At 41.9% G+C, this 27,382-nt stretch overlaps 1 protein-coding gene across 3 annotated transcripts; it reads left to right on the plus strand.

Moving 5' to 3' along the window:
• Window positions 1–34: 34 nt before the first annotated feature.
• On the plus strand, window positions 35–26,763 carry DRC9 (dynein regulatory complex subunit 9). 3 transcript variants are annotated; one of them, XM_073675291.1, is made up of 10 exons: window positions 35–114; window positions 1,911–2,157; window positions 3,490–3,737; window positions 3,876–4,004; window positions 4,280–4,361; window positions 5,067–5,228; window positions 8,210–8,284; window positions 9,947–10,078; window positions 11,857–11,958; window positions 25,552–26,763. In XM_073675291.1, exons 2-10 carry the CDS (start codon window positions 2,041–2,043, stop codon window positions 25,675–25,677), a joined length of 1,173 nt encoding a protein of 390 aa, XP_073531392.1. In that variant the 5' UTR covers window positions 35–114; window positions 1,911–2,040; the 3' UTR covers window positions 25,678–26,763. The 3 variants fall into 3 exon arrangements, with proteins under 3 accessions (XP_073531392.1, XP_073531389.1, XP_073531390.1); XM_073675288.1 differs by having other exon boundaries at window positions 54–276; XM_073675289.1 differs by having other exon boundaries at window positions 54–276; window positions 1,915–2,157.
• The last annotated feature ends 619 nt before the right edge of the window (window positions 26,764–27,382 follow it).

Consider the following 27,382-nt stretch of genomic DNA (forward strand, 5'->3'; position numbering starts at 1 on the left):
GTGTAAAACAAAACCGGCGCTTAGCGAGAAGAACTAATAAAGGCCCCGGGGGCGGAGCTTAGGTGTCCATGGAAACCCAAAGCGTCTTCTTCACTCCATCTGTGCTCTGTGCAGGTAACTACCCGAGTCTAAAGCTTGTGAGGCAGACGGGATACCGACCGCGGTGTATCAGTTACCTCTTTATAACGCTACACAAAGTCCGAACCTTAGACTCAGGAGAGGAACAGTATAATAGAAACACGTCACCACTTCTGGATTTGGCTTAAAGATACTGAGGTAAAGTACTGACCAAATACTGAATGTGTGAACGTGGTCTTACAGCGAGTCTTGTCATGTAGTGGACGGATAATAACTGACCACACAAAGATGTTTGACAATTCCTGCACTTTTCCATCAACTCATGTGCCCAACACGCCGTCCACCATGAGAGCCGAGGGCCGCACCACCAACCGCCACGGTGCGGACATTGGGTGGATTATTCGCTGCGTGCAGAATGTTTTCCAGTGGAAACCTCTTCAGGAAACACGTCTTTCTTCCTTGCGTTTTTGGAGTTTACATTTTCCTGAAGTGTTTTTTCTCAGCTGTCTGACCGGTCGGCGCCTGGTTTGGGGCATTTTTCAGCACTAGATGATCAGATAAGTCACAGTCACTTTCTTCTCTCCCACCAAGTGTTTATCAAAACCAAAAGAGGAAAATAACGCTCAAAACACTGACCAGCAGCACAGGGGTTAACAACAGAAATGAACAGGAGGAGTATTTTCAGCATCTTATGAGCACTTTTTCTCAAGCAGTTTTAGAAGCAGATCCGCTAATAAAACCACCGGAAGACGACAGTGTGAACACACTCTTAGGTTATGTGCGCACCGAGTGTTAGTTGTTTTTCAAGGAGTTTTTGGTACATGTCCATAAAAAAGAAATGACTGAAAAATTCAAACCTGCTCAATAGAGTCTTCCTTTTTGTTTCTGTTGTAAAACCCCCTGTGCTGTAACACGTTCAGAGTTTTGAGTGTAATTTTCCTCTTCCAGTTTTGAAAAACACTTAGTGGGAGAAAAGAAAGTGCATGTGGCTCCTTTGAAGCGTCTCATGGTAAAAAAAAAATGCTTCAAATAATGCACTGACCAGACAAGGCTGCAAGAAATACTTTAGGAAAAAACTTAAAAAAAAAAAAAACACTTGAAAAACTTTTCAAAACTTCTTCAGAATACAGAAAAAGCTTCCAGAAACTCAAGGAAGACTCGTTTCCACTAAAAAGTTCACTGGTTTTGAACACCTGATAAAAACTTCATGTGAACATACCCTAATGAGTTTTGGATTTGTACCCACCCAAAATACATGTGTTTCATGTACACAGAAAACGGGAGATTTTAGCACATAGCAGGGGATGGCGGTATTAAAATGATCACATGTATTATGTTGCATTTATAAAGAGCCCAGTTTTCGATAAATGTGGCCCCTTCTGGACTGCCTAACACTCAGACAATGTAATCTATGCTGGCTAGAAACATGAATAGATATGAGCTAACCTGAAATTAAATGTTCGGGGTTCGTACCGGACAGTTAGGGTCCGGTGCAAAAAGCCCTTCTCCCGGAAGTCAATTGAAATGAGAGAGAATGAAAAAGAGAATAAGAGAGAGAGCAAATGAGAGAGATTTTTTTTCCAGCTCAAAAGTTCGGGTCTCCATTGTTTTCGGGTTCTGGCTCAAGTTTGGGTACAGTTATGGTACCAGAACCCAAACTTCCCCTGGTCCGCTCATCCCTAGACATGAACCTTAGATTTTTCAATGCCTTTAGAGCAGACATCTGATGTAGCTGCACTGAGAACGCTGTCGCATTGTGCCCTCAATGAATGTACTTTTATTCACTTGTATCGGAACATATTGATTTGACATGTTTCTATTTTTATCACTAGGTAGATGGCGTATTAGGAACTATCGGCAGAACATACAAGATTTCTCGTCCTTTATTCATGTTCCAGTCTGTTGCGGTTTTCATATAAAAATCCCATAAAAATACAAGACAGACGCAGTGACACGGAAGAGATGGCATCATTGCCAGAGCTAGAAGTCCTGCGGGTGTGCACAGTGCTGGAGGACAGCTTGGATCAACTTTCCGTCCTAGGATATATCATGCCAGTCTCCTACCAAGGTCGAAATAACGTAAGTAGGAACTTGAGGAGAAGTATAGAAGAACAAAAATGGCTGTTAAAATATTACATCACAGCAAAACGTCCGCCTAGAAATGCTGCCATTTTCTATGCAAACTTTATTCATCAAGTGAATAAAAAGGTACAAGCCATGTAATAGATTTCCTATGAAAGTATGTTACATAGCAGTGCCCTTCATCCAATTACAACAGCTTCTCTGCTCTCCCCATAGACAGAACTTCCGGCTCAGTGAATGGCAATTGTCGCTGAGCTTTCTGTTCGGATTTACCCCATGGACTTACAGTAAATGAGGAAAATCTGCAGGTAAAAAATGCACATGCGTCTTTAGTGCATTTCCGTGGGGGAAACGCATCAAAAATGCATGTAATCTGCACCTAAGTATGTCAATAACATTTTGTTAAAGCCAAATACCAAGACTTATTAAAAACAACACATGAAAAAGACAAAACATGCAACAAGAAAAACCCGATAAAAACCTATGTAAAAAAAACGCACTCAAAAACTCAATGAAAAAGCAAAAGTTAACCAATTTAAATTCAGAAATTCTGTAACGTCAAAAGCTCAACAAAAGCTCATCATGGGAGCTTAGCCTTAAAAGTTCTAAAAAAACTGTAATAAAGGCAGTAAGTAACCTTAATTAGCTGAGAAAATCTGCAGCCTCAAAAATACTCAAAATGGAAACTTAGCCTAAGGCTGTGTGCCCACGTAGCATTTTTCAAGCGTATATGCTGCGGAATTTCCGCAGCGTAAACGCTTGAAAAACGCATGTATATCCGCACCCCATGGTCCCCAATGGGATTCCGCAAGTTCTATGCACATGCTGCGGATTTTTCCGCAGCGTTTATGCCGCGTTCAAAAATCCGCAGCATGTCATTTAATTTTGCGTTTCCGCAAGCGGAATTGCCTTTGTCCAATGCATAAAAACCGCAAGGCAATTCCGCATGTGGAAAACGCGTGATAAACGCGCGAAAAATGCCCGATAAACGCGTGCGGAATTCCGCATGCGTTTTTCCGGGAAAGGACTTGCATTTATGCAGCAGAAATTTTCTGCTTCATAAATGCAACGTGGGCACATAGCCTTAGACCACGTTCACACGTTAAGTATTTGTTCAGTATTTTTCGTCAGTATGTGTAAGCCAAAACCAGGAGTGGAACAATCAGAGGAAAAGTGTAATAGAAACACGTCACCAATTCTGTATTTATCACCCACTCCTGGTTTTGGCTTACAAATACTGATTAAATACTGACCAAATACTGATCATGTGACTGTGGCTTACTAGTAATGTAGCAATGACTGCAGGATCACTTCTATTTCTCCTCTTAGATTGTCAGAAGTGAACTTGGTAACATTTTAAAGACTCAGAGACAAATAGAGGGACATTTTGAAGACCTGATGGGGACACGTGCAGACGTCCAGTTATCACCACCTCCCCTGTTAAGTAAGTTGCAGGATCTACAGGTGGAGGTGCATGAAACCAGTGAAAAGCTGAAAATGAGCAACATGCAGTTCACAAAGGCTGTGAGACAAAGCCCTCTAACTTCTGACAACCTAAAGAAAGTCCAGGCGGACAGGTAAGGACCTGATTCACAGCTCTCCATGCTCTACCGTCGCCATCTTACTATAAGCTCCGTTATTATCATTATTAATCTTACCACCTGCTAGATTAATGCAGATGTGTCGTGTTACAACTTAAGTTCTTTGTCTTACAGACAGTTTGCAGCAGACATCATTGCAAATATGTTAATGGAATTGGAGACCTCTGGATCTTTTCGGAGTCTTGAGCGTGCTGTAGCAATTGAGAAAGAGAAAAAAGAAGACCTGTACAATATAATAGAAAGGTGATAATTGGTGTAAGCTTTGTGATGTGGCACTAGAGGTAGACCACCTAGAGCAATGTTGTGCTACATGGCATGGAAAGGGTATAGCTCACACGGATACACCTATGACAGTGGGCATGGATGCCGTGCTAAATACTGATGGCAGTGGGCATCTGAATGAAATATAAGCGCATCACATTAGGTCATTGACTTATTTCATACATTATCCAAACCTGTAAATTTCCTAATATGCCAGCATTAGTGACAGTATGTATAACAGCACAATTCTTCCACAGAGAACAGGAAGGCAGAAAAAAGATCAAATTGCTACAGAAGCTGTTACATGATGTAAAACAAGAGAAGAAGGTGGAGTTACAGGTAAAAAAAAAATAAAACACTTTATTTATAAAAGCTTTTATATAGGATTCTATGATCCTTTTTCATGGCAAAAGAAATGTAGGATTATAGTTGATCTGAAACGCGTTGCATGTCTAGAATCTGTGTCTTGTTCAGACTTTTTGAAAAAAAAAATCAAAGCCATCCATTATTTTATTTGGATCGTGGGAGCTAGATGTTACTTCGTTTTCCTACTTATATAGCTCTGTTATATTCCACAGACAGCATCAGATATCATCACTGTCTCTGTTGCAGCTCATAATATAAATTCCCCATCAGTATGGCTTTGGATAGTGGAATGAAACACACGCAAACGCGGGGAGAACATACAGACTTCTTGCAGATATTGTCCTTGGTGGGATTTAAACATGTTGTATTTATCTGTCTGTTTTCTGAATGTAACAACTGGTGATCTAAGGCCAAATTCACAAATCCGTGTAGAGACCAGGGTGTATGGATTAGCCAACGGTTCTCCGACCCGAATTCAACAGTCTACATACTATATATACCTATAAGACTTTTGAGTTTGGATTGGGACATCCACAGCCAGCCAGTCCATAAAGGACCGTGTTTCATGGACATCTGATTTCAGCCTTGGTTTGGTATAGTTGTATGATGGGTGTTCTAAACAGAATAAAGGAAAAACATGTTTTTTGCAAACATAATTATTGTTTTCTGTCCTCCCAGAGCCGCACTGAACTAATCGCACACTTAAAGGATCAACTACAGGAAATGAAAGCTAAAACCACCATGGAAAGCAAATATGTGAAGAAGGACAACGAACTCCAAGTGTCCCAGACACAGAAGAAATGCAACACATCAGAGTCCGACCTGCTGATGGAGCTCCAGGTGCAGGAAATAACTTGACAAAATGCTTTTCAAGTTACTAAAGTCCCATTTAGACGGGCCAGTAATCGAATGCTTGTCCTGACTACCAGCCTTTGTGAACATGCTGCCGATCACCTGAGGTACAAGGAAAACACTCATTCATCTGGTGATCGGATCATTTATGTCGGCATAAAATTCATCATTTTTGACAGAGAATGTTCTGCCAACAACTGTACTGTATGGGGACTGAATGATCATTCTTCCTCATACAATTTATGTCATCAAGCACCGATTCACTTGCCTATAGTTAATCATGCCTGATTAATAGGCCAAAATCTGTTCATCTAATTGAGTCTTCAGTCGTTATACAGCAAATATTCAGTAAAAACAGTAAATACCAACCAAAACAATCACTAAGCAAAATGAGTTAAAAAAAAAATACATTACCATGCAAATTAACTCAGGATCCAGGAATAAATAACTCCACACTTTTGGACATAAAACATTGAGATGCTTATGCCATTCAATTTTTTTTCTATTTCCACATGGCTACGAAAAAGTCCATTGAGCCCTATCATGTGAGTGTGTTAGAATGACAACTATTTAGAACTTTTGGGCCTAATTTTTAATTGTTCACCCCAGTTTTTACCCAGTGGAAAAAAACTACAATTAAGAGTCAGCCAGACTCGAAACGCATCAGATATTTTTTATGCCCATGCTAATATTTTAATGAAGTGATCATAATTATTCTCTTTGCTGGATTGAAAAACCTCTTTTCATCACTTTGAAAAAAGCTTCAGTCCGTCTTAACGTCTTTGTACACATGTACTGTAGATAAAGTTGGTCACACAGCAGTCCTGTTTTTTTTTTATTTTTAAAAGATTGCTGATTTTTAGTATATGCAGGGTTTATGGAAGAAACTTCTGCACTTATCCCATTCATCTTAAAGAGAACATGGTAGGGTATGTGCACATGACGATTTTCACAGGTGGATTCTGCTCTGAAACCACCTGAAAAAGCGCCCAGAAAACACTCAAAAGACTGAACATATGCATTTCCTACTAAAAACAACTTCAGTCTTTTGATCATCTTTTAATCGCTTCAGGTTTTCAAAGACGCCAAGCAGTTAAAAGAAGTGAAGTGACCAATCTTCAGGCTGCTTCCGTTCACTAGTGTATTTAAACAAGTACTATAAAATAAAAAAAAAAGTTAACGGAAGGCTCAAAAGATGCCTGAAAATGCTTGTGCTTTCTTTTGGGCATTGTGCCTGCAGTTTTTAGTTACAATAATTGCTACCGGTTTCTAAATTCTTGAATGGAGTTAAAGAAAAATTTGAAAACTGCCAGTGTAAAAGACGCCCCCCAAAAAATGAAAAAATATTTGGAAAAAATATTAATTGTCAAAAATGTAGAAAAAAGCACTCAGGAAATTACCAAAAAATGCTACAGAGACTTCAGGGTAAGAAAAAGAGCTTTTCCTGAAGCGTCTTCCTCTTTAAAAACTATCCGGGATCGTCTGCCTGAACACAATGTTGTCTACACATACCTTTAGAGGGTTTTGGTTACCCAGAGCTCCACAACTCACACCTACAATCTCCAAAGAAGTCCTTAGTAGGCACAGCCCATTAAGAATTAACTCTGCTAAAAATACATTTTAACCGCTTCCCAACATGTGACCTATATGTACATCACATGTCGAGTGCAGGTTTATAGAACGGTCTCAGGAACTGAATGTGCGGATTCTGATAGTTGTTGTTCATCTCTTAATGGATGTTGTCAATCATGACAGTGACATTTAAATGGTTAGATACGGGCGTAGTCCCTTCCGTAAACCATTACTCACCTTCCATGATCCGATCATGCCCCATGCTTGCCAAGTTGGTACTCCTGTGAAGCCAGGTGAAATGTACAATAGATTACTATGCTAATTTATTGCAGTCTATTATTCAAGCAATCAACTGATCACATGGTCAAAGCCAGGTTAATAATAACTACAGCTCGATACATAAAAAAAACAAGTATGAACAAAGCTCTATGTAATTAAAAATAAAGTTATGGGAAAAATAACATTAAACAAGTTTAAAAAAGGTTGTACTGTAAAAGCAGTAAGATACATATAAAAATAAGCTATATATACACACATTTATTATTCTGTAACCTGCAGAATTACACTAACTGGTCATATTTCTTGCACAGTGAACAAATTAAAAATGAAACCCAACCCCAACAATGACAGAATAGCAATCCCCCACCCCCTCACATACAATTTCTGCCCCACTTTTCAGTACCTTAGCTGGTAGAGTGAAGCACGTTATTCAAAACTACAATTCGTCCCCAAAGAAACAAGCCCTCATATGGAGGAAAAAAGACACAAAATGAAGATTGGCTATTGGCTCATATTACCCAGTCAAATGGGTGAAGATAGTAGAGTCAAGTCATGCTATTCATTCCTTTTGCGCACAATTTTTAGCTTATGGTAACTTCCTTGAAGACAGGCAATATCATCACAAACCCTGTCCTAAAAGACGTGACTAGTAAACCTGCGATGTAGTCCTGCATATTCATTAGCTTTGCATAACCTCACCCCCGCACCACTGATTGGCAGCCCTGCGACCAATCAGTGCCGGCTTCACTGTCCCCGCCTTCAGACGAAACGAGGAAGTGAGAGCAGCCGCAGCCCTGATTTTCTGCTTTTGTACAATTTTTCCGAAGGCGGGGCCAGGGATGCCAGTGCTGATTGGGCGCAGGGCTCATGTGACGTAACAACCTCATGTGAGCCCCGGAAACGCAAGTGTCGGCACCACTGGAATGGCGACAGCACAGGAGGGGAGTATAGGAGGAACTTTATTGGAGGCAAACATTCAGGTTGAGAAGGGGTTGTCCTAATAGTCTACAACCCCTTTAAAAAAGTATTTATGAGCCACACAAGGTAAGTAATATGATAAACAAATTTCTGGGCCTTGATATGCAACCATATCAAAGTTACTTTTTTTTTTTCAACAGAAAATTAAAGAAAAGATGGATGAGGAGATAAGAGTCCATGTTGAGATAGAAAATTTTCTTCGGCATCATCAGCAGGTGAGCATAACATTACTTCCATTGGTGATACAACTAAAATGAAAAGATTTGGGGCCTGATTTCCCAAGGTGTTCTTACATGTTTTCTGAAGTAGAAGACATTGAAAAAGTCCCTGCCAGCTCAGACAAAGTGGGCAAAGATGGGGCAGGATGGAATATGGTGAAGCCTACACAGCAAATGCATCAAAATTTACACAAACTATATACTACCTGAGTGAAATAACATTTCTGGCGGAGGCGCAGGGCTGTTGGAAGATGCACCTAATTCATTAAGTGGCTGATGAATTAGGTGCATCTCATTCCATTGTTGCCTTCATGAAGACTGGCGTACAAAAGTCCACTCTAAATGGATCAGGCCCATTCTATACAGATTCTAGGAGAGGTCATAAATTGTTTCCAGCAATGGCATTTTCTGCCATATACAGTATTACCTTTTGAAAATATTTACTGGATTCCATCTTCGAAAATATACTTTTGGCCGTTTATTTTGTCATCAGTGCTATACCTCATTCTCGGGCGAAAGAAGGTAGCGTGGTTGCAGCAATGAGGCGACAGAGGGAGCTCCGTTTTGCTGTCAACCACTTACATGCTGTAGTCACTATTGACTGTGGTATCTCTATGGAATCAGAGTCCTCATACTGACAGCTCCTGGCAAGGTCCTGGTTCTGGCCCTGTGAGGTCAGTTTTTTTTCCGTGGACACCACTCAGACCGAAAATATGGTTGTGTGAATTATAGGCCATTAAAGGAAGTCAGTCAGCAGTTTGAATGCTGAAAAACTGCTGATACCACTAAATAAGAGAATAGGAGCTCTGTCAAATACCTTTAAAGGGTAAGATTTTAGTAGCAATATAACTGAGAAAGTTTAGTTTTAATCTGCTTTCTGGGCATACTCTCTGATTGGAGTGTCCTCAGCTTTCTGCAGTAAGCGCTCCACAACCCCTTCCCTCTGCTAGAGCTCCGGGAGCGCACTACAGTCGCCACACGAGCGTTGTGGAGGGCTTACTGAAGAGCCGAGGCCACTTCAGCATCTGGAATGCCCCTTGTGCACTTGCCAGAATGGCCTACGCCAGATTAAAACTTCACTGTCCGTCATACTGCTACTAAAACCCTACACAAAGGGATGTTTAAACATCTTTCCATGTTTTTGTGTATTTAGCGTTGTCAGCAGTTTGGAAGGATCAAACTTGCAGACACCTTTAATTTAATATTTCATTTGGGGGTTGTCCCCTTCATTGAACTGGATGGAGTTGCAGTATGTAGGGAGTCAAGTCTGAATAACAATGAAGGAGACAGCTTCCCAACTTCCTTCTCAGAGCTGATTGTTGTGGTGACACTCCACTGATCAGATATGGCTGGTCTCTCCAAAGGATATGCACAGTATAGACCAATGTTTCCCAAACTCCAGTCCTCACGGCTTCCAATTGATCATGTTTTCAGGATTTCCTTAGTATTGCACAGGTGAGAGAACTTTGTGATGCCTTGATAATTCCATCACCTGTGTAATACTAATAAAATCCTGAAAACGTGATCTGTTGGGGGCTGTGAAGATCGGAGTTTGGGAAACACTGGTATAGACCAATTGGTACCTTACATTACAGTCTGTATGTTGTTATATGAGGGTTTATTTCTGACCGTCCAAATGTTGTGGTAATTTATCATTAGGAACTGGAAGAGAAGTTGGAGTACTGGATGGAGAAGTATGACAAAGACACAGAAGAGAAGCAGGCTGAACTGAACTCCCTGAAAACCTCTAGAGCTAATGACCTTTCACTGCTCAATGAGCTAACTAAGCAGGCAAGGATAGCACTCTGGGACTTTCTCTGACGTGTGTTAGTGGGAGAAATCGGGTCACCATCTAGGCAACCATGGGCACATGTCAGGAAGCGGATTGCAGCACTCTAACGGGGTGTTCTTCTGTGGACCCTCTTTTCTCTTGAGGAACCTCTCTTAATGAGAAGGGAAACGTGTCAAAATTTTGATGAGTATACTTATTTGTTATCTATAGCACTGACATTTTGCCATACAGGTTTATGTATACCACTGGTTATGGGACCATTTTAAGGCCATTAGTATACAAACAATTGGTTACTTAGGGTTTCATCATATGTGGGTTTCATGCAAATCATGTGAATACTCAGAGCTGACCTAGGGATTACTAGGGCCAGTGGACGTTGAGGGGGAATGCCATTGCCATGTTATCTTTAAGGTGCCAACCCTTGTGGTCCGGCAGGCGACAGGCATAGGGCATATTAGGGTCCCTTACTTTCTCCCTGACTTGTTAACCCCTGATAGTGTCATCAGTTGTCAATAGAAGGAATTTTTCCCTCTTTGTAGACTTTTTTGCCTTTTCACTACTTATAAACCATCCTAATTACACTATATACACACTCTTTCATGAGATCACCAACTCAGGTCCTTTTTTTAATGTATAGCTAATAAATTTGGTTTTTAAGAAGTTTTCTCACTTTGAGACATTTTGCGATGTACACACCTCATTGATTTTTATTTACTCTAAGGTTAGCAACTACTTACCATCCTCCACACGAGAGACATTGAAAATGCTCCTTAATATGGTTTCCTCAAAAAGGAACACAAGAACAATAAAATTACCTAAAATGTATTCAATGCCATTTCACTAATGTTTGTTAGATTGCCATTGTACTCTTGTTATAGCACTTCCCTCCCTTTTGACTCGCTTTTCAGTGCACACATTTAGGCTAGGGCTACACTGCGACTTTGGCTGTAGTAGCCGTAGGTGTAAATAAATAGCCAATTGTATAGTAGAATGGTGGTGAGGCACTGCACTGGTATAGGCGCCTTGGATCACCTAAGGAAACCAACTCGAAGCAAAACATTTAAAGAGTAGGAGGAAACAGAGTTTGTTGGTATAAAACTTCATTATATTTATTAAACATTAAAACTTATTCCATAAATATCAAAAAGCAGATTGTATCAAAAACAGATAAATGAAATGTCAGCCATAGTACATACAAAGCCACACAATTTATAATATAATTTTTATATGGCAAGTGCAGTGTAGGCAAGACAACACCCCCCCTCCCCAAAAGCCGAATAAACTGTACCCAACCTTGTAGATGGTTCAAACCATAGTAAAAATTAACAATAGGAAACCGCTAGGAGAGGTTGAGCTTACCAGGGTGGAGATGTAAGTACAGGCTATCAGATGAGGTAGATGGAAGCAGACCTGACGCGTGTTTCTTGTGTTTAATTACCGCTTTATCAAAGCCCCTAGGTGTTGTAATGCGACAATACAATGCGACCCCACTAACCTTTATAGTGCCGCAATTTAGCAGTGGCACGGAGCAAACTTCTGTTGTGGCCAAAGTCACAGTGTAGCAGTAGACTTCTTTAGAATCTTACAATACAAAGTCATAGCCCTAGGGAGGTACAGAGGTTATACGCCGCATAAATCAACAACATTCTCATCCACCATACTGCTCCTTTAATATGCAACAGAACAACCCTTATGGTTTGCTGTAATCTGCTTGCGGGATCATATTCGGTGTGTTCTTGAGCTTTTGTGGCCTATTCAAGAATTTTTTTTCATGCAGTATGAAGAGTATGAAACTGTGATTACTGAAGATCGCTTAGAGAAAGAGAAAGCCCAGCAAAAAAAGAAACAAGAAAAGATGGAAGTTGCAAGTGCAATTAAGGTAAACTATTTGGAGTATGTTAACCCCTTCACAATATTGAACATAACGCTATATCCTACTTTCCAAGTAGTTACCGCAAATTGACGTACAGGTACAACTTTGTGATCACGAAGGCACAGAAGCTATGACTGACTATCACGGTGGGAGCTAGACTTAAAGGGAATATGTCACCCCTGGGACTTTTCAGACTTCTAATATGGGCATACAGGTGATAGAAATGTAAATCTATACTTACCTGTATGGCCCATATTCCTAGACTTGGCGACCGGGGGACGCCAAGGAATGCCCGGCTACCTAATTTAGATATTATTGCCCTTCCCCGCACATCACAGGGCTCTGTGACGTGCACTCTAGATCCGCACATCCCGCGCATGCACCTATAACTTAAGGAGCGTTTTTTTTTCTCCCTGCCCTATTTTACTGCTGCGCTCTAGTGCGCAGGCGCCAGGGAGTCACTGTGACTTCCACTCCAGTGACCTCCTGCGTGCGCAACAATGAGGTTCGGTCAACCACTTCCTCTCAGCATCCTGATAGTTAGCAACTATCTGGGAGGAAGTGGGGACCAGACCTTATTGTTGCGCATGCCGGAGGTCACTGGAGCGGGAGTCACAGTGACTCCCTGGGGCCTGCGCACTAGATCACAGCAGTAGAATAGGGCAGGAAGAAAAAAAAAACGCTCCTTAAGTTATGGCCGCATTGCGCATGCGCTGGATGTGCAGATCTAGAGTGCACGTCACAGGGCTCTGTGACGTGCAGGGGGGGGTATATTTAAATTAAGTAGGTATGCAGGCATTTCTTGGCGTCCCCTGGTAGCCAAACCTAGGAAAATGGATTTTATAAAAAGATATATGAAACAAGCAGACCTCTAATATGGGCCATACAGGTATGAATAGATTTACATTTCTAGCACCTGTATGCCCATATTAGAGGTCTGAAAAGTTCCAGGGGGTGACAGATTCCCTTTAAAGGGCATATGTCAGTAGGATCAACCTTCCCAAGCCATCTATAAGGGCATGCATTTCATAGAAAGTTTAATAAAATGATGCCTTGATATCTGCGATCCTATGTCTTATTTCAGAGTAGCCACATTTTTCTTAATTTGTAAACAAGCTGTTACGCTCTATGGGCCAGACACCAGTGTGACATGTAATGACTGACAGTTTCCTCTCCTGATCTACATGTCTCACACTGGTAACGCCTCCTTTCATTTAAAATAATCTCTGGAGGCAGATTCTCAGGGAAATCAGTGTTGGCCTATAGATTTGAATAGCTCATTTACATATAAGAAAAACATGTACCGTATTTTTCGGACTATAAGACGCACCGGACCACAAGAGGAGGAAGGAGAGGAGGAAAATAGAAAAAAAAAATGTAAGCAAAAAATGTGGTCATGATGCACTGTTATGGGGGAGGGGGTCTGCTGTTGACACTGGTATAGGAGTAATATCCGCCAATTCTGTTAATATCCTCCATCCTGGTATATATGGCCCCCATCTCCATCCTGGTATGCATGGCACCCCAATCCCCCATTCTGGTATGCATGGCACCCCTGATCCCCATCCTGTATGCATGGCACCCCAATCCCCCATTCTGGTATGCATGGCACCCCTGATCCCCATCCTGTATGCATGGCACCCTTGATCCCCATCCTGGTATGCATGGCACCCCTGATCCCCATCCTGGTATGCATGGCCCCCTCATCCCCATCCCTTTCCCTGGTATACTTAGCACCCCTCATCCCATGATGCACACAAAAAAATAAACACGTCTACTCACCTTTCTTCCCTGTGTGCCAGCGCTGCGTCCTGCTCTGCTGCCAGCACAGCATCTTACAGTGTGAGCAGTGCATGGCGTCACTGCCATGCGCCCTCACACTGTAAGATGCTGTGCCAGAAGAGTCACTGCTCCCCACGCCGGGACTGTGTGCGTGGGGAGCAGTGACTATTCATTCTCCCTAATAGCGCTCACACTGTACCCGTCTCCTGCAGCCGCCGGCGGTCTGTGTGCCCGCTATTAAAGTGCATGAATATTCACTACAACCCATGGGAGTGGGTTGTAGTGAATATTCATGGACTTTAATAGCGGGCACACTGACTGTCAGCTGTTGCAGGAGCCGCACTGCATGTACAGTGTGAGCGCTATTAAGGAAAATGAATATTCACTGCTCTCCACGCCCATGGGGAGCAGTGAATATTCATTTTCTTTAGTAGCAGGCACAGTGTAGGCTGCAGCAGGCGACGCCTGCCACTCCCCCACAGCCACCATATACATTTGGACTATAAGACACACCACCCCCCCTCTTTCCTCCAAAATTTTGGCGGAAAAAAGTGCTTCTTATAGTCCGAAAAATATAGCATTTCTCTGGAATAAGACATTGGATCGCAGATATCAAGGTATAATTTTATTCAGCTTTCTAGGACCTACATGCCCATATAACCAGTTTAGGAGGGTTGATCCTACTCACAGATTACCTTTAATTGATTGGCTGTTGCTGCAGCAACAGCCAGAGTCGGTGCTAGCACTGCCTCTGGCTGTTAAAGCTTCTAAATGCCACAATCAGTAGTGATTGCGGCATTTAGATGTTTGAGTGGGAGGGGACTCTTTCTCCCACCCAATCAGCCTCACAGCCACACGATTATGGGGTGCCATTGGTGGTCATGGCAACGGAAGGCTAAGGAATGAACTCAAGGTCTTTTTTTAGACCCTGCTTTTGTCAGGGCCTAACAGGCCAACTGTCAGTATTATGTCAGGACTAATACCCTGCATTACAAAAGTATTGCAGGGTATTAGAACTGTTAAAGAAATCAATTTGCTAATAAAATCATTATATAAAAACTAAAATAAAAAATTACAGCTTTGGTAACACTGCTTCTGGAACGTTCCGATCTTTGAAAGCATGACACTATTTAACCTCTAAAGTGAACACTAACGAAAAAAAAAGTATTTTTGCTTCTTCACAATGCTGCACAAAAAGAAGGTTCAAAATAAGATCAAAAAGTCGTATGTAAAGAACAATGGTATCGCTGAAAACAACATCTTGTCCTCACTCTGATTGGTCAGCAGAAAAGTAAAATAGTTATAGCTCTCGGAATTGTTCCTTCGTTTCCAAAAGTAGCAAAACATAAAAAAAAACTATAAATGTGGTAACATCATGATTGTACTGGCCTGAAGAATAAAGCTGTATTATCACCACAGTGTTAGGTGTAAAAATAAATAAAATAGTGAATAACCATTTATTTTATTCTGCCTCCCAAAAATTAGAGCGCAATAAAAAAAATGCTATGTATTCCAAAATGTTACCAATAAAATCTTCAACGCACCCCTCAAGAATCAAAGCTCTCACATAGCTCCGTCGGCCAAAAAATAGAAAAGTCATAGCTCTCAAAATATGGTGATGCAAGTTTTTTTTATTTTTTTAATTAAAAGCATTTTTATGGTTGAATTAATTTCATTAAACTGCATAATCATGACCATTAAATGACCAACATTATTCCACAAAGAGAAAATGTTTAAGCATATATAAAAGAAAAATGAAGAAAGGATTAGAAGGGGAGAAAAAAAAGGGAGATGGGTTGCTGGGGAGAAGAGAGGGGGGAGTGAAAAGAGGTGTTGGTCCATACTTAGAAACTTGAATTAGGTATATATCCAAGAGAGGAATTCATTAGATTTCTTAAACAGAAACCAAGGGGATCCATGTTCTGAAGAAAGCTCCTCCATCCTGGATGTGTCACAAAAGGTGTCCAGCCACTCATCGTGCGAGGGGACACGAGTGTTTTTCCAATGGCGCGGAATAACCAAGTGAGCTAGTTGTAAGAAGAAAAGCATTACACCTGTCTTCAATGAGGAGGGAGCCTGGAAAAATAGATAGCAGAAAAATTACCAAGGCCCAGCGGATGATGCTCGAGTGTAACATACCTGGCGGCGTCCTTGCATGGTGGTCCATCTCCCACTGTGCAAGAGCGCGCACTTGATCTCCAGTCCAGAATGTCTCTCTGGCTTCCCTCCTTGCTGTCTGTTTGTCTGTTTTGGCTGCATAGGGCGACGCCCGCTGAACTTCCTGTTTCTTGTACCTGCTGCGGACACGCCCCTGTTGCACCTTCAGCCTATTGCTGTCCATCTTTGGGTATTTATACCACCTTCTTCCTCAAGATGGCGCCTGAGCATTGTTTCTTGTCAGTTGGCTTTTTGTCTCTGACATGCCAGGTCCTATCCTGTTTTCCTGCCTGTTTTCCAGTTCTGTGTCTGAACTGTGGTCTGTTCTTGTGAACACGCTTCTTGCCTGTTCTTTCGCCTTCTAGGGGCCGTATTCCTAGATCTGCCTGTCTGTGCCTTGCGGTATCTGTTCCCGTCTGAACAGAGTCCTGTTTGTGTCTCTGCCTTTCGGTATCTGTTCCCGTCTGAACAGAGTCCTGTTTGTGTCTCTGCCTTTCGGTATCTGTTCCCGTCTGAACAGAGTCCTGTTTGTGTCTCTGCCTTGCGGTATCTGTTCCCGTCTGAACAGAGTCCTGTTTGTGTCCCTGCCTTGCGGTATCTGTTCCCGTCTGAACAGAGTCCTGTTTGTGTCCCTGCCTTGCGGTATCTGTTCCCGTCTGAACAGAGTCCTGTTTGTGTTCCTGCCTTGCGGTATCTGTTCCCGTCTGAACAGAGTCCTGTTTGTGTTCCTGCCTTGCTGTCTCTGTTCCCGTTCCTCTGTTCCCTGTTGTCTGTGCCTCGTTTCTACTTTAACCTTGTCTCCCTTTTCCCTCTATGTCTGTTTTCTGCGTCTTTCTGCAGAGTCTGAACTCGCTCCTAAATTCCTTCTCGTCGTCTCTGTACCTCTGTTGTGAATTTAGTGTACGCTCGCTACTTCTATGTAAGTACTGTGCGTGCTTCTGGTTCTGCCTTTCCTTCTCCGTCTGTTCTTTGTGAACAGAGTCCTATCCCCTTGCCTTGTTTACCGCTCTGCGGTTTCTGCTCTGCTCCTGCTTAGCTTGCCGCTCTTGCGGTGTCTGCTCTGCTCCTGCCTTGTTTACCGCTCTGCGGTGTCTGCTCTGCTCCTGCTTAGCTTGCCGCTCTTGCGGTTTCTGCTCTGCTCCTGCCTTGTTTACCGCTCTGCGGTGTCCGCTCTGCTCCTGCTTAGCTTGCCGCTCTTGCGGTTTCTGCTCTGCTCCTGCCTTGTTTACCGCTCTGCGGTGTCCGCTCTGCTCCTGCTTAGCTTGCCGCTCTTGCGGTTTCTGCTCTGCTCCTGCCTTGTTTACCGCTCTGCGGTGTCCACTCTGCTCCTGCTTAGCTTGCCGCTCTTGCGGTTTCTGCTCTGCTCTTATCTTGCTTACTGCTTCTGCGGTTTCCGCCCTGCCCTGCTTCTGCCCGCTGCTCCGGCAGTCCTGTCCTGCCCTGCTTGTGCTCGCTGCTCCTGCAGCCCCGTCCTGCTCTGTTCTTGCCCACCGCTTCGGGCGTTCCCTCTCTGCTGTGGTTGTCTACCGCATCTGCGGTTCTGTGACCCAGTCTGTACTGGGTCTTAACCTCTCTGTGCTCCAGCCCGTCCTTTCGGCCAGTACCTCCCTGCCTGCATACTCGCCTGTATCCACCCATCTGCATACCTGCCGTGTTTGCTTACATCCACCAGTCTGTGCCAGCCTAACCTGCCTGTTCCAGTAATCCCAGCGTGGGTCAACCCCCGTATCCGGAGTTTGACCTGGAGTAGCACCTGGTCCCTCTGCCCGGTTTCTCCCTGGTGCACTGGCGTCGTATGCCGTCGTGCCACCTTGGTCGGATCGGCCAGATACTTATTCACGCCCCTCCAGGCACTCTCCGGTCCATGGTCCAGTGGAACCACAACACCCGCACACGCCAGTCAGTCCGGGCGTGTGCATAACACCGAGCAATCTTTATTATAAAGATCACGGATAGCTGACCAAAAGGGAGCAATTCTTTCACAACTCCACAATACTATATACATATATCACTCTCTTTACCTCATCTCCAACAGAGGTCAGAGCACAGGGGATAAAAGGAGTGAAGCAGGGCCATGGTTCTGTACCACCTGGAGAGAATTTTAGAGTTTTTCTTTTGTCATTTGCAAGATATGGAGGATTTGTGATAGAGGGCGAAAGCTTTACTCCAATCATCAGGGAAAAGTGTCTGTGGCAGTGCAGTTTCCTGGAGTTATTGTAAATGGAACGGATGATAAGGTCCCCCACTCTCTTAGCCTGTAAAGAAGCAGCACTAAATTGGAAGAAAGAGGTAGTTGTGTATATGTAGTTGCTAATGAGGTTTGGTCCCTCAAGAGAGAAGACCATTGGGATAGTTTAGAGAAAAGGTTATAGAGTTGAAGGAGTAGAATCCAAGCCTCACCGGTCACTCCATCCAGGAAAGCAGTGAGAAGTTTCACCTCCCTGCATGAAATGTCTAACTTGAAGAACCTCTACGTAATTCAGATGGATCCAATATGTGTGACCGTAATAAATGCTGTTTTATTAAAAACTGGAGTAAGTGGGCTAGGAGTGAAATATAAATCTAACAGAGCTGAATAAAAACAATTTTAGTGCGTAAAAGTAGCAAAACATAGCATTCTATGTAATCTGGTATCGCTGTAATTGTACTGAACCAAAACAGTCTCCTTATTTATACCTCCTCATTTATACACCCTAAAATAAATATAAAAGCAATTCTTGACCCGCTGTTGATTTGCTCATTCTGCCTCTGAAAAAAATCACCGGTTCACATTTACCCTATGTTCTACGCTGAGCACTTACTTGGGCTTTCAGTCTAAATCTCTGAAAGGCGGGATTCAAATAAAAAGCCCCAATGGAACATTCACTACAATAAAGGCAAATGGAGTCAATTTGGATTCTATCTGGCCTCTTTCATAACTCGGCCTTTACTTTAGGCATGAACAAAAATGCAGTCGACCACGTGAATGTGCACTAGAAAGACAAACATTGCTGGAACAGAGGCCAGGCGAAGTCCAACTGCTTCATTACAGTGAATGGTTCTTTCTGAATCATGTATTTTGCAGATTTAGATGTAAAACTCCAACATAATTGCTCAGAATAGAGCACAGGATAAATGTGAACTGAGCCTTCAGAGATCCAAAATGAAATGGACCCCAAAATGGTACCAATAAAAACTAACTGAACCCATAAAAAACATGCCCCCTCTCAGGTTTTCATCTGTCAACAGAAATATAGGGAGTTTAAAGGTTGCTGGTGGCACAAAGGTTCTGAAAAAGCAACATGGCTCTAAAAAATTTAAAAAAAAAAAGCCACTAAAACCTGCACTCCAAAATCCGATTGTCCCCCTCCCTTCTGAGCCCTACAATGTCCTAAACTGAAGTTAGCATCCGCGTTTGGCATTACTTTAACAAGAAGAGCCCACTCAGCAATTTATGGGTGCTTATCTTTAGAATCGCAAACTGGACACAATGTATGGGCACTAAAATGGCATAATTGTAATTTTGCAACACCAACATAAGGTGTATTGCCATGTATGGGAGAAATTGGCCATCAAATTCTGAGGCCATTTTCACCTACTAACCCTTGTTAAAATAAGAACTCAAACCAAAACACCATTGTAGTGGGAAAAAAAATGTATTTAATTATGTTGGGATGGGAAACCGAAAAATTTTGTGAATCATCTGTGGGTGCAAATTGGTCACTACACGCCTGGATGAATTCCTTAGAGAATGCAGTTTCCAAAATGTGGTCACTTGTGGGGGTGTCTGCTGTTCTACAACCGTACTGGCTCTTAAAAATGAGACTTGGTGTCCACAGTGTATTCCAGCCAAAATTATGCTCCAAGGGTCAAATAGTGCTCCTTCCATTCCTAGTCTTGCCATGTGCAGTAGTTTCCCACCACATATGGGGTATTGTTTAATTCAGGAAAACTGGGTAACAAATTTTATGGTCTATTTTCTTTTTCTATTCTTTGTGAAAATGAAACATATATAACAAAAACATTTTAGTTACTAAAATGTAATTTTTCATTTTCACAGTCCAATGCTTCTATAAAATTTTATGAAGCACCTTGTTCATGAAACCTTTAAATGAATTCCTTGAGGGCAGTAATTTCCGAAAATGGAGTCACTTCTGTGTTTCTGCTGTTTTGTCACCTCTGGGGCTCTGCAATTGCAACATGACATCCGCAAACTATTGCAGACAAAACTATGCTCCAACAATTCCGAGGTCTGCCATGTGCCCAAACACTAATTTCTGACTAAAATATGGGATATTGCTGCAATCAGAAAAAAATTCTTAAATTTTGGGCCCATTTTTCCTAGCTACTCATGTGAATTGCTTGCCGCATATTTATCCTGCGCTCTGCACTGAGGGCTTACACCGGGATTTCCGTGTAAATCTCTGAAATAAGTGATTCAGACGGAAACCCCCGGCAGAAGATTTCTTGTAATGAGGCAGATGGAGGCACTGTGGAAGCCGTCTGACCTATGATTTTGCGGTGTCCATCTTTTTAGGCGTAAATAAAAGCGCGGTCAGCCACAGTTTTCTGCACCTCTGAAAAGAAGGATAACGCTGAACAGAGGCCAGACGGAGTCCAGAGTAACTCTGCTGCCTCATCTCATTATAGTGAATGGATCCTTCAGGGGTTTCATCTGAATCACGTCATTCGGAGATTTAGATGGAAACCCCAAAGTATAAGTGTTCAGCGTAAAGCACAGGATAAATGTGATCTAAAATGTTATGTAAAATGTTCCCAATAAAAGCTTTTTTCAGCAAATTCTGTGCTCCCAAATCCCTTCTGATCATCCCAGTGTGTCTAAACCACATTTAGTGTCCACATGTTTGGCAGGGGTATTATTTCCAAAATGAGGTCACTTGAGGGGGAATTCTGCTCTTCTAGCATTTAGGGGCGCTGTATATGGAGTCCGCAAACTATTCTAGGAAAATCTGCGCTCCAGGAGGCAAATAGCCCTCCCGAGTGTCGCGGTGTGGCTAAACAGTACTGTACAGCCACATATGAGGTTTTGCCACATTCAGCAGAAATTATGGGACAAATTTTGGTGCCAGCTTTATCCGTTATCCCCATTTGAAAATGTAAAATCTGGGGCTAAAACAAAATTTTTGTGGTAAAAATGTAATTTTTTCCTCACTGCCCAATGGAATAAAATTCTGTGACACACCCTTGGAGTCAGTATGATCACTGCACCCCTAGATGAGTTCATTGAGAGGTGTAGTTTGTAAAATGGGGTCATTTATTGGGGAATCTACTGTTCTGGCACCTCAGGGGATCTTCTAGTGGGTCATGGCACCCTCAAACCATAACAGTAAAATCTGTACTATAATATGGTGCTCTATCCTTTCTGACCTTTGCACTGTGCCTCAAAAGTAGTTGCCAATTACATGTAGGGTATCGGCGTGCTCAGGAAAAATTTCACAACTTTTGGGGTCCATTTTCTCCCGTTACCCTTGTGAAAATAAAAAAAAATAATAATTTGGGGCTAAAAAGAAATTTGTGATTTTTTTTTTTCACGTCTCAATATTATAAACTTCTGTGAAGCACCTGGGGGTTCAAAGTGCTCATCACACATCTAGATAAGTTCCCTGAGTGGTCTAGTTTCCAAAATGTGGTCACTTGTGGGGGTTTCCGCTGTTTAGGCACATCAGGGGCTCTCCGAACGCAACATGGCGTCCGCTAATTATTCAAGCAAATTTTGAATTCAAAATGTCAAATGGCGCTCCTTCCCTTCTGAACCCTGCCGTGCGGCCAAACAGTGGTTTTTCCGCCACATATTTGGTATCAGCATGCTCAGGAGAAATTGCACAATACATTTTGTGGTCCATTTTTATCTGTTACCCTTGTGAAAATAAAAAAAAAATTGGTCTAAATTTAATATTTTGTGAAAAAAAGTTAAATGTTCATTTTTTTCTTCCTCGTTGCTTCAGTTCCTGTGAAGCACCTGAAGGGTTAATAAACGTCTTGAATGTGGTTTTGAGTTCCTTAAGGGGTACAGTTTTTAGACTGGTGTCACTTTTAGGTATTTTCTGTCATAGACCCCTCAAAGTCACTTCAAATGTGATGTGGTCCCTAAAAAAAATGGTTTTGTATATTTTGTTGGAAAAATGAGAAATCGCTGGTCAACTTTTAACCCTTATAGCTCCCTAACTAAAAAGAATTTTGGTTCCAAAATTGTGCTGATGTAAAGTAGACATGTGGGAAATGTTATTTGGGAACTATTTTGTGTGACATATCTCTCGGATTTCAGGGCATAACTATTAAAATTTTGAAAATTGTAATATTTTCAACAATTTCCGTTTTTTTCACAAATAAATGCAAGAGTTATCGAAGAAATGTTACCATCATCATGAAGTACAATATGTCACGAAAAAACAAATCTCAGAATCAGTGGGATCTTTTGAAGCGTTCCAGAGTAATTACCTCATAAAGTGACAGTGGTCAGAATTGTAAAAATTGGCCCGGTCATTAACCTACAAAGTGGCTCGGTCCTTAAGGGGTTAAAGCCATCAGTTCCAAGAACGTTTACCTTGGTCTCATCATTCCAGATTATGGAGTCCCAGTAGTCTTCATATTTTTCAGCATGGGCCCTGGCAAGTTTTAGGTGGCCTTTTTTTTTTCTGCATGGGCTTTAGGATAGTCTTCCTTAATGGATGACACCCATACACGCCGTTCCTTTGCAGTATACACTGTACTGAGTCCTGGGAAACACTCACCCCGGTTTGGCTTTCTATTTCTTTAGGTAACTGCTGTGAACTTGCATGTCGATTTTCTTCACTCCTCATCAGAATACGCCCCTGTTTAGGTGTAAAAGAGAACCTGACAGCTGATACATATTTCTGGCTCAGATCATACGGCCAGTTTGACTCTGAAACGCCGCGGTGTTCCGGAGAAAAACATACTTTAAAAGCCTTAGATTGCACACTCTGAGAAGCTGAGCAGAAACTCTCCAAATCCTCCTAAAAAAATTATAGAGTTTCCACATAGCTTCTGTGCATAAAGCTCAAAAAGATTTAAGCCTCTATTCATCATTGTCTCTGCGCCTGGTTTTTGTTCAGTTTTTTTTTTCCATTGCATCCAATTCATTCATTTTATTTGCTCTTTTTTTTAAGTCTATTTTATATGTGCTTGCTTGTTTTGGTTCTTGAAGCTGATGAAAGTTGCAGCACTGAGAGGCACCTGCAGATGTGTAAGTTAGAGTCATGGCCGAAAGTGTTTGCACCCTTACAATTGTTCCAGAAAATTAAGTATTTCTCCCAGAAAATGATTGCAATTACACGTTTTGTTATACATGTTTATTTTCTGTGTGTGTATTGGAACAACACAAAAAAAAACTGAAAAAAGGCAAATAGGACATAATTTCACACAAAACTCCACAAATGGGCCAGACTTAATTGTTGGCACTTTTCCAAAATTGTGGGTAAACAACTTTCTTACAAGCTTGTGATACTCGTTCAAGCTCACCTCTGGCAAGTAACAGTTGTAGGCAATATGAAAATCACACCTGAAACTAGATAAAAAAGGTGAGACGTTCACTCTTTGCATTGTATGTCTCTGTGTGCCACACGAAGCATGAAAAACAGAAAGCGGAGAAGAGAACTGTCTTGAGGACTTGAGAACCCAAAATTGAGATCTTGATGTTCCTTTGTCTAGGGTGCACAACATAAATCAAGAAGTATACAACCCATGGCACTGAAGAGTCTTGTGGATAAATGAGACCAAGATAGAGTGTTTTGGAGTTGTTTTGCTGCCTCTGGGTACTTTGTGTGCAAGGCATCATGAAATCTGAAGATTACCAAGGATTTTGGGTCTAAACATAGTGACCAGTGCCAGTAAGCTGGGTTTGCATCCTAAGTCATGGGTCTTCCAGCAGGACAATGACCCCAAACATACTTCAAGAAGCACCCAGAAATAGATGGAAACAAAGTGCGGGAGAGTTCTGAAGTGGCAGCAATGAGTCTGGATTAAATCCTATTAACACCTATGGAGAGATCTTAAAATTGCACTTGGGAGAAGACACCTATGAGAGACCTGGAGCAGTTTGCAAAAGAAGAGTGGTCCAAAATTCAAGTTGAGAGGTGTAAGAAGCTTGTTGATGGTTATAGGAAATGATTGCAGTTATTTATTCCAAAGGGTGTGCAACCAAATATTAAGTCGAGGGTGCCAACAATTTTGTCCGGCCTATTTTTGGGGTTGTATGTGAAATGTCCAATTTGTCTGTTTTCTCTATTTTTTGTGTTGTTCCAATACATACAAAGGAAATATACGTGTATAACGAAACATGTGTAATTGCAAGCATTTTTTGTGAGAAATACTTCATCTTCTGGAACAATTTCATATTGAGATATATATATTTTGTAAGCAGAGTCTGTGCCTCCTATGTGATGTATATGTGACATAGTCTCCGTGTTTCGTAAGTGATGTATACGGGGTCTCAGCACATCCCATGTTATGGATTACTATAGTTTATGGTGTGGACCTGTGTATATATACTTACCGGTCACTGTCTTATTTCCAATGTTACTCCACCATTAAAAGGGTTGTTCACTACTAGGACATCTTCTTCTCATTTCTTATGTTGGGCTTTGTTAAAATAAAAACACCTATACTCACCTCCCGTACCGCCGCTTTTCCAGCGGTGTCCGCACTCACGTTCCCGGGGGTCTCGTGCAATTGTCGAGTCATGTGATCCCTGCGCCCAATCAGCGCCGGCTTCAATATCCCCGCCTTCAGGCGTATTCAGTATCAACAGGAAGCCAGGACTGCGGCTGCTCTCTGACTTCCTCTTGATGTTCGATTTGTCCAAAGGCAGGGATAGTGATGCCAGCGCTGATTGGGCGCAGGGATCACATGACTCGACAACCGCATGAGAGCCCTGAGAACGTGAGTGCCGACATTGCTGGAAAGACATAGGCACGGGAGGTGAGTATAGGTGTTTTTATTTTAACGGGGCCAATCATGAGTAATTAAAAGGTTGCGCAAGTCGTGGACAACACCTTTGATACTTTACCATATTTTGTGGATGTAAATGTTTATACATGTATAACTTTTATTACAGTATTTAAGCGTGAAAGCATGTCAAAGGCTTGTGATCTGAGATAGTTGAATCCACTATGTCTTTATACACATAAATGGCTGCAAGAAAAAAAAAAGCAGTATTATCCACAAACGTATCTGATCACTTTGTTATGGAAAAATGAAAGCTGAAATTTGGTTGATTGCAAGAACAGTCATTATTCATGAGCTCAATATGTCTATACCAGTGCACTTCAGAACACAAAATGCAGTCATGAGATCAACCAAGGCCATGCAGCCTCAGGCCCTCAGTCTAACATTATGTCCTGAGAGTCAAGCATGGAAGAAAACGCTCTGTTACTTCTTGTAGGTCTACTTCAATCCATTGGGTGATTTTGGATTGGAATGCGGCTTCTTTGCAGACAAAGATAGTTATGACAGATTGTGAGCCCCAATGGGGACAGTGCCGATGTCTGTAAATTGTCTGAATTGTAAAGCGCTGCGGAATATGTTGGCACTTTATAAATAAAAAGATTATTATTCATGTGCCCGCTGCTGACTATGCAGAATACGGGCTGATGCGCACAAACATACTTAATATGTTAACATTTTGCACAATTGTCTTTTCAGATACAAGCCTGGTGGAGAGGCATAATGGTGCGGAAAGGTCTGGGACCTTATGTAAAAACAAAAAGCAAGAAAGGGAAAGAGAAAGGCAAAAAGGGTAAAGCAAAAAAAGGAGGTAAAAAGAAGTGAGGTTTTCACAAGCTTTGAGGGTGGAAAGACCATCGATAAATCTAATAAAAGAATGACACTATTAAATCATTAGAAAAATGGGTAAACAGGAATCCAAACACTAACAAGATCTGGCCTTGTTAGATATAACAACCCAATTGTAATGTAGTTTTCACTTTTTCACAGTTCAACCGATGAACAATGTACATCCATTGGTTACTATGGGCAATAAAGACAGTTCTGATGAGACCATATGTATGCAGAATGTTATTACTATGTCGTTACCATTTCTAGGCCTCACAGTTCCTTAGACAAGATATCTCATTGGAGTTTTTTTCAATTTACTGAGACCTACATACGGCCAGTTTTAGGTGATTATATAGGTCTCTTCAAATCATTAAAAGGGAGTGTCAGCAGAGAATGACTGTTCAAACCAAGTACAAGCTCTCATGGACCCTTGGCTGGCATGGTTAAACAGTTCAGTGCACCTTCCCACCTTCTTGTTTTTTATCTCCACACTTCTATGGCTCTATAAAGCCAGAGCTGTCAATCAAATAGGAGGGGGCAGTGCAGATCAAGGGAAAATAAGCAGGTGGGAAGATGCTCTTGAAGGGGTTGTCCGGTCCAAATCGATAAGTCCGCAGTCAATCTTATGTCGGGATTCGCCAGTTTCTGACCCAGGACTGAAGTGGTATATACAAGTTGTACATACTCTTGGCCAGTGGGCACAGCCTTGCTTCCATACACTTGCACTCATGAGTCTGCAGTCACAGACCGGACAACCCCTTTAAATGTTTGGCCACGCCAAAGGTGCACCGAGCGCCTGTACTTGGCTTTAACAATCATTCTGCAGTAAGGCCAGGATCTTCAGCCATGTTGTGGACACAGAAATATGCCCTAAATATACTTGTGTGAAACTAGTATAAAGAGATCCCTATGCCCGGCAAACAGAATAATTGGTTTATAACTACAAGAGATAAAAGGCAGAAAACAGCAGATAACGTGTTTGAAAAGCTACATTTTATTCAGCTTACCACTTGTATCACACTTTGTCAGGTAAAGAACAGCAACAGTAGACAATTGGGGAAATCCACTAGATGTACAGACAAATATATCATTTTAACTATCTTAAAAATATGGAATGTATTTACAAAAATGAACAAGTATGAAACCTTGTGAACCGTGTAAAGTTTATAAAGTTTACATTCCTCATTCTACCTTGTCCATCTGTACATTTTATATACCGCACTCTAATGCAAACAGTAACTGAAAGCCTGGTGAGTGGGTCGTAGCTTTCGGGGATCAGTTCCCCACCACATGGAAAACCGCCCAAGATGTGTATGTGTCTGCATAACTGCGGTTTTACTGGACAGGATAATGGTCAGTTGTCAGTCAACAATAGCATTTACAGCAAATGGGTTGCCCAGGATTAGAATAGAGGGCTGCACATACAGAGCCATACTAGCCAATGGTCCATGTCCTACACTGCAGCTTATCCCAATACAAGTGGATAGGACTGGGCTGCAATAATAGGCACAATCCACAGACGTTTGGCACTGGTCCTGCAGAAAAGAAACCACTTACATCATTTTAAATTACAGTGCCAAGTTATTTAGGAAACCCTCATAAGTAAGGAGGGCAAATAAAAAAGTGCTCGTCTTAGTAGAAGTCTCTAAAGAAAATTTGTACATTCCATTAACAGCCAGTCATCACGTGGCACACTAAT

This window comes from Phyllobates terribilis, unplaced genomic scaffold (genome assembly GCF_046119375.1).
Source record: "Phyllobates terribilis strain yellow unplaced genomic scaffold, ASM4611937v1 Scaffold_3__8_contigs__length_932513732, whole genome shotgun sequence".
Classification (NCBI taxonomy): Eukaryota; Metazoa; Chordata; class Amphibia; order Anura; family Dendrobatidae; genus Phyllobates; species Phyllobates terribilis.

Coding starts and splice junctions, on each gene's coding strand:
- DRC9 (XM_073675291.1), top strand. CDS start 2,041: ATGGCATCATTGCCAGAGCTAGAAGTCCTGCGGGTGTGCACAGTGCTG. Junction 2,158..3,489: donor CCTACCAAGGTCGAAATAAC/GTAAGTAGGAAC, acceptor TTCTCCTCTTAG/ATTGTCAGAAGTGAACTTGG. Junction 4,362..5,066: donor AGAAGAAGGTGGAGTTACAG/GTAAAAAAAAAA, acceptor CTGTCCTCCCAG/AGCCGCACTGAACTAATCGC.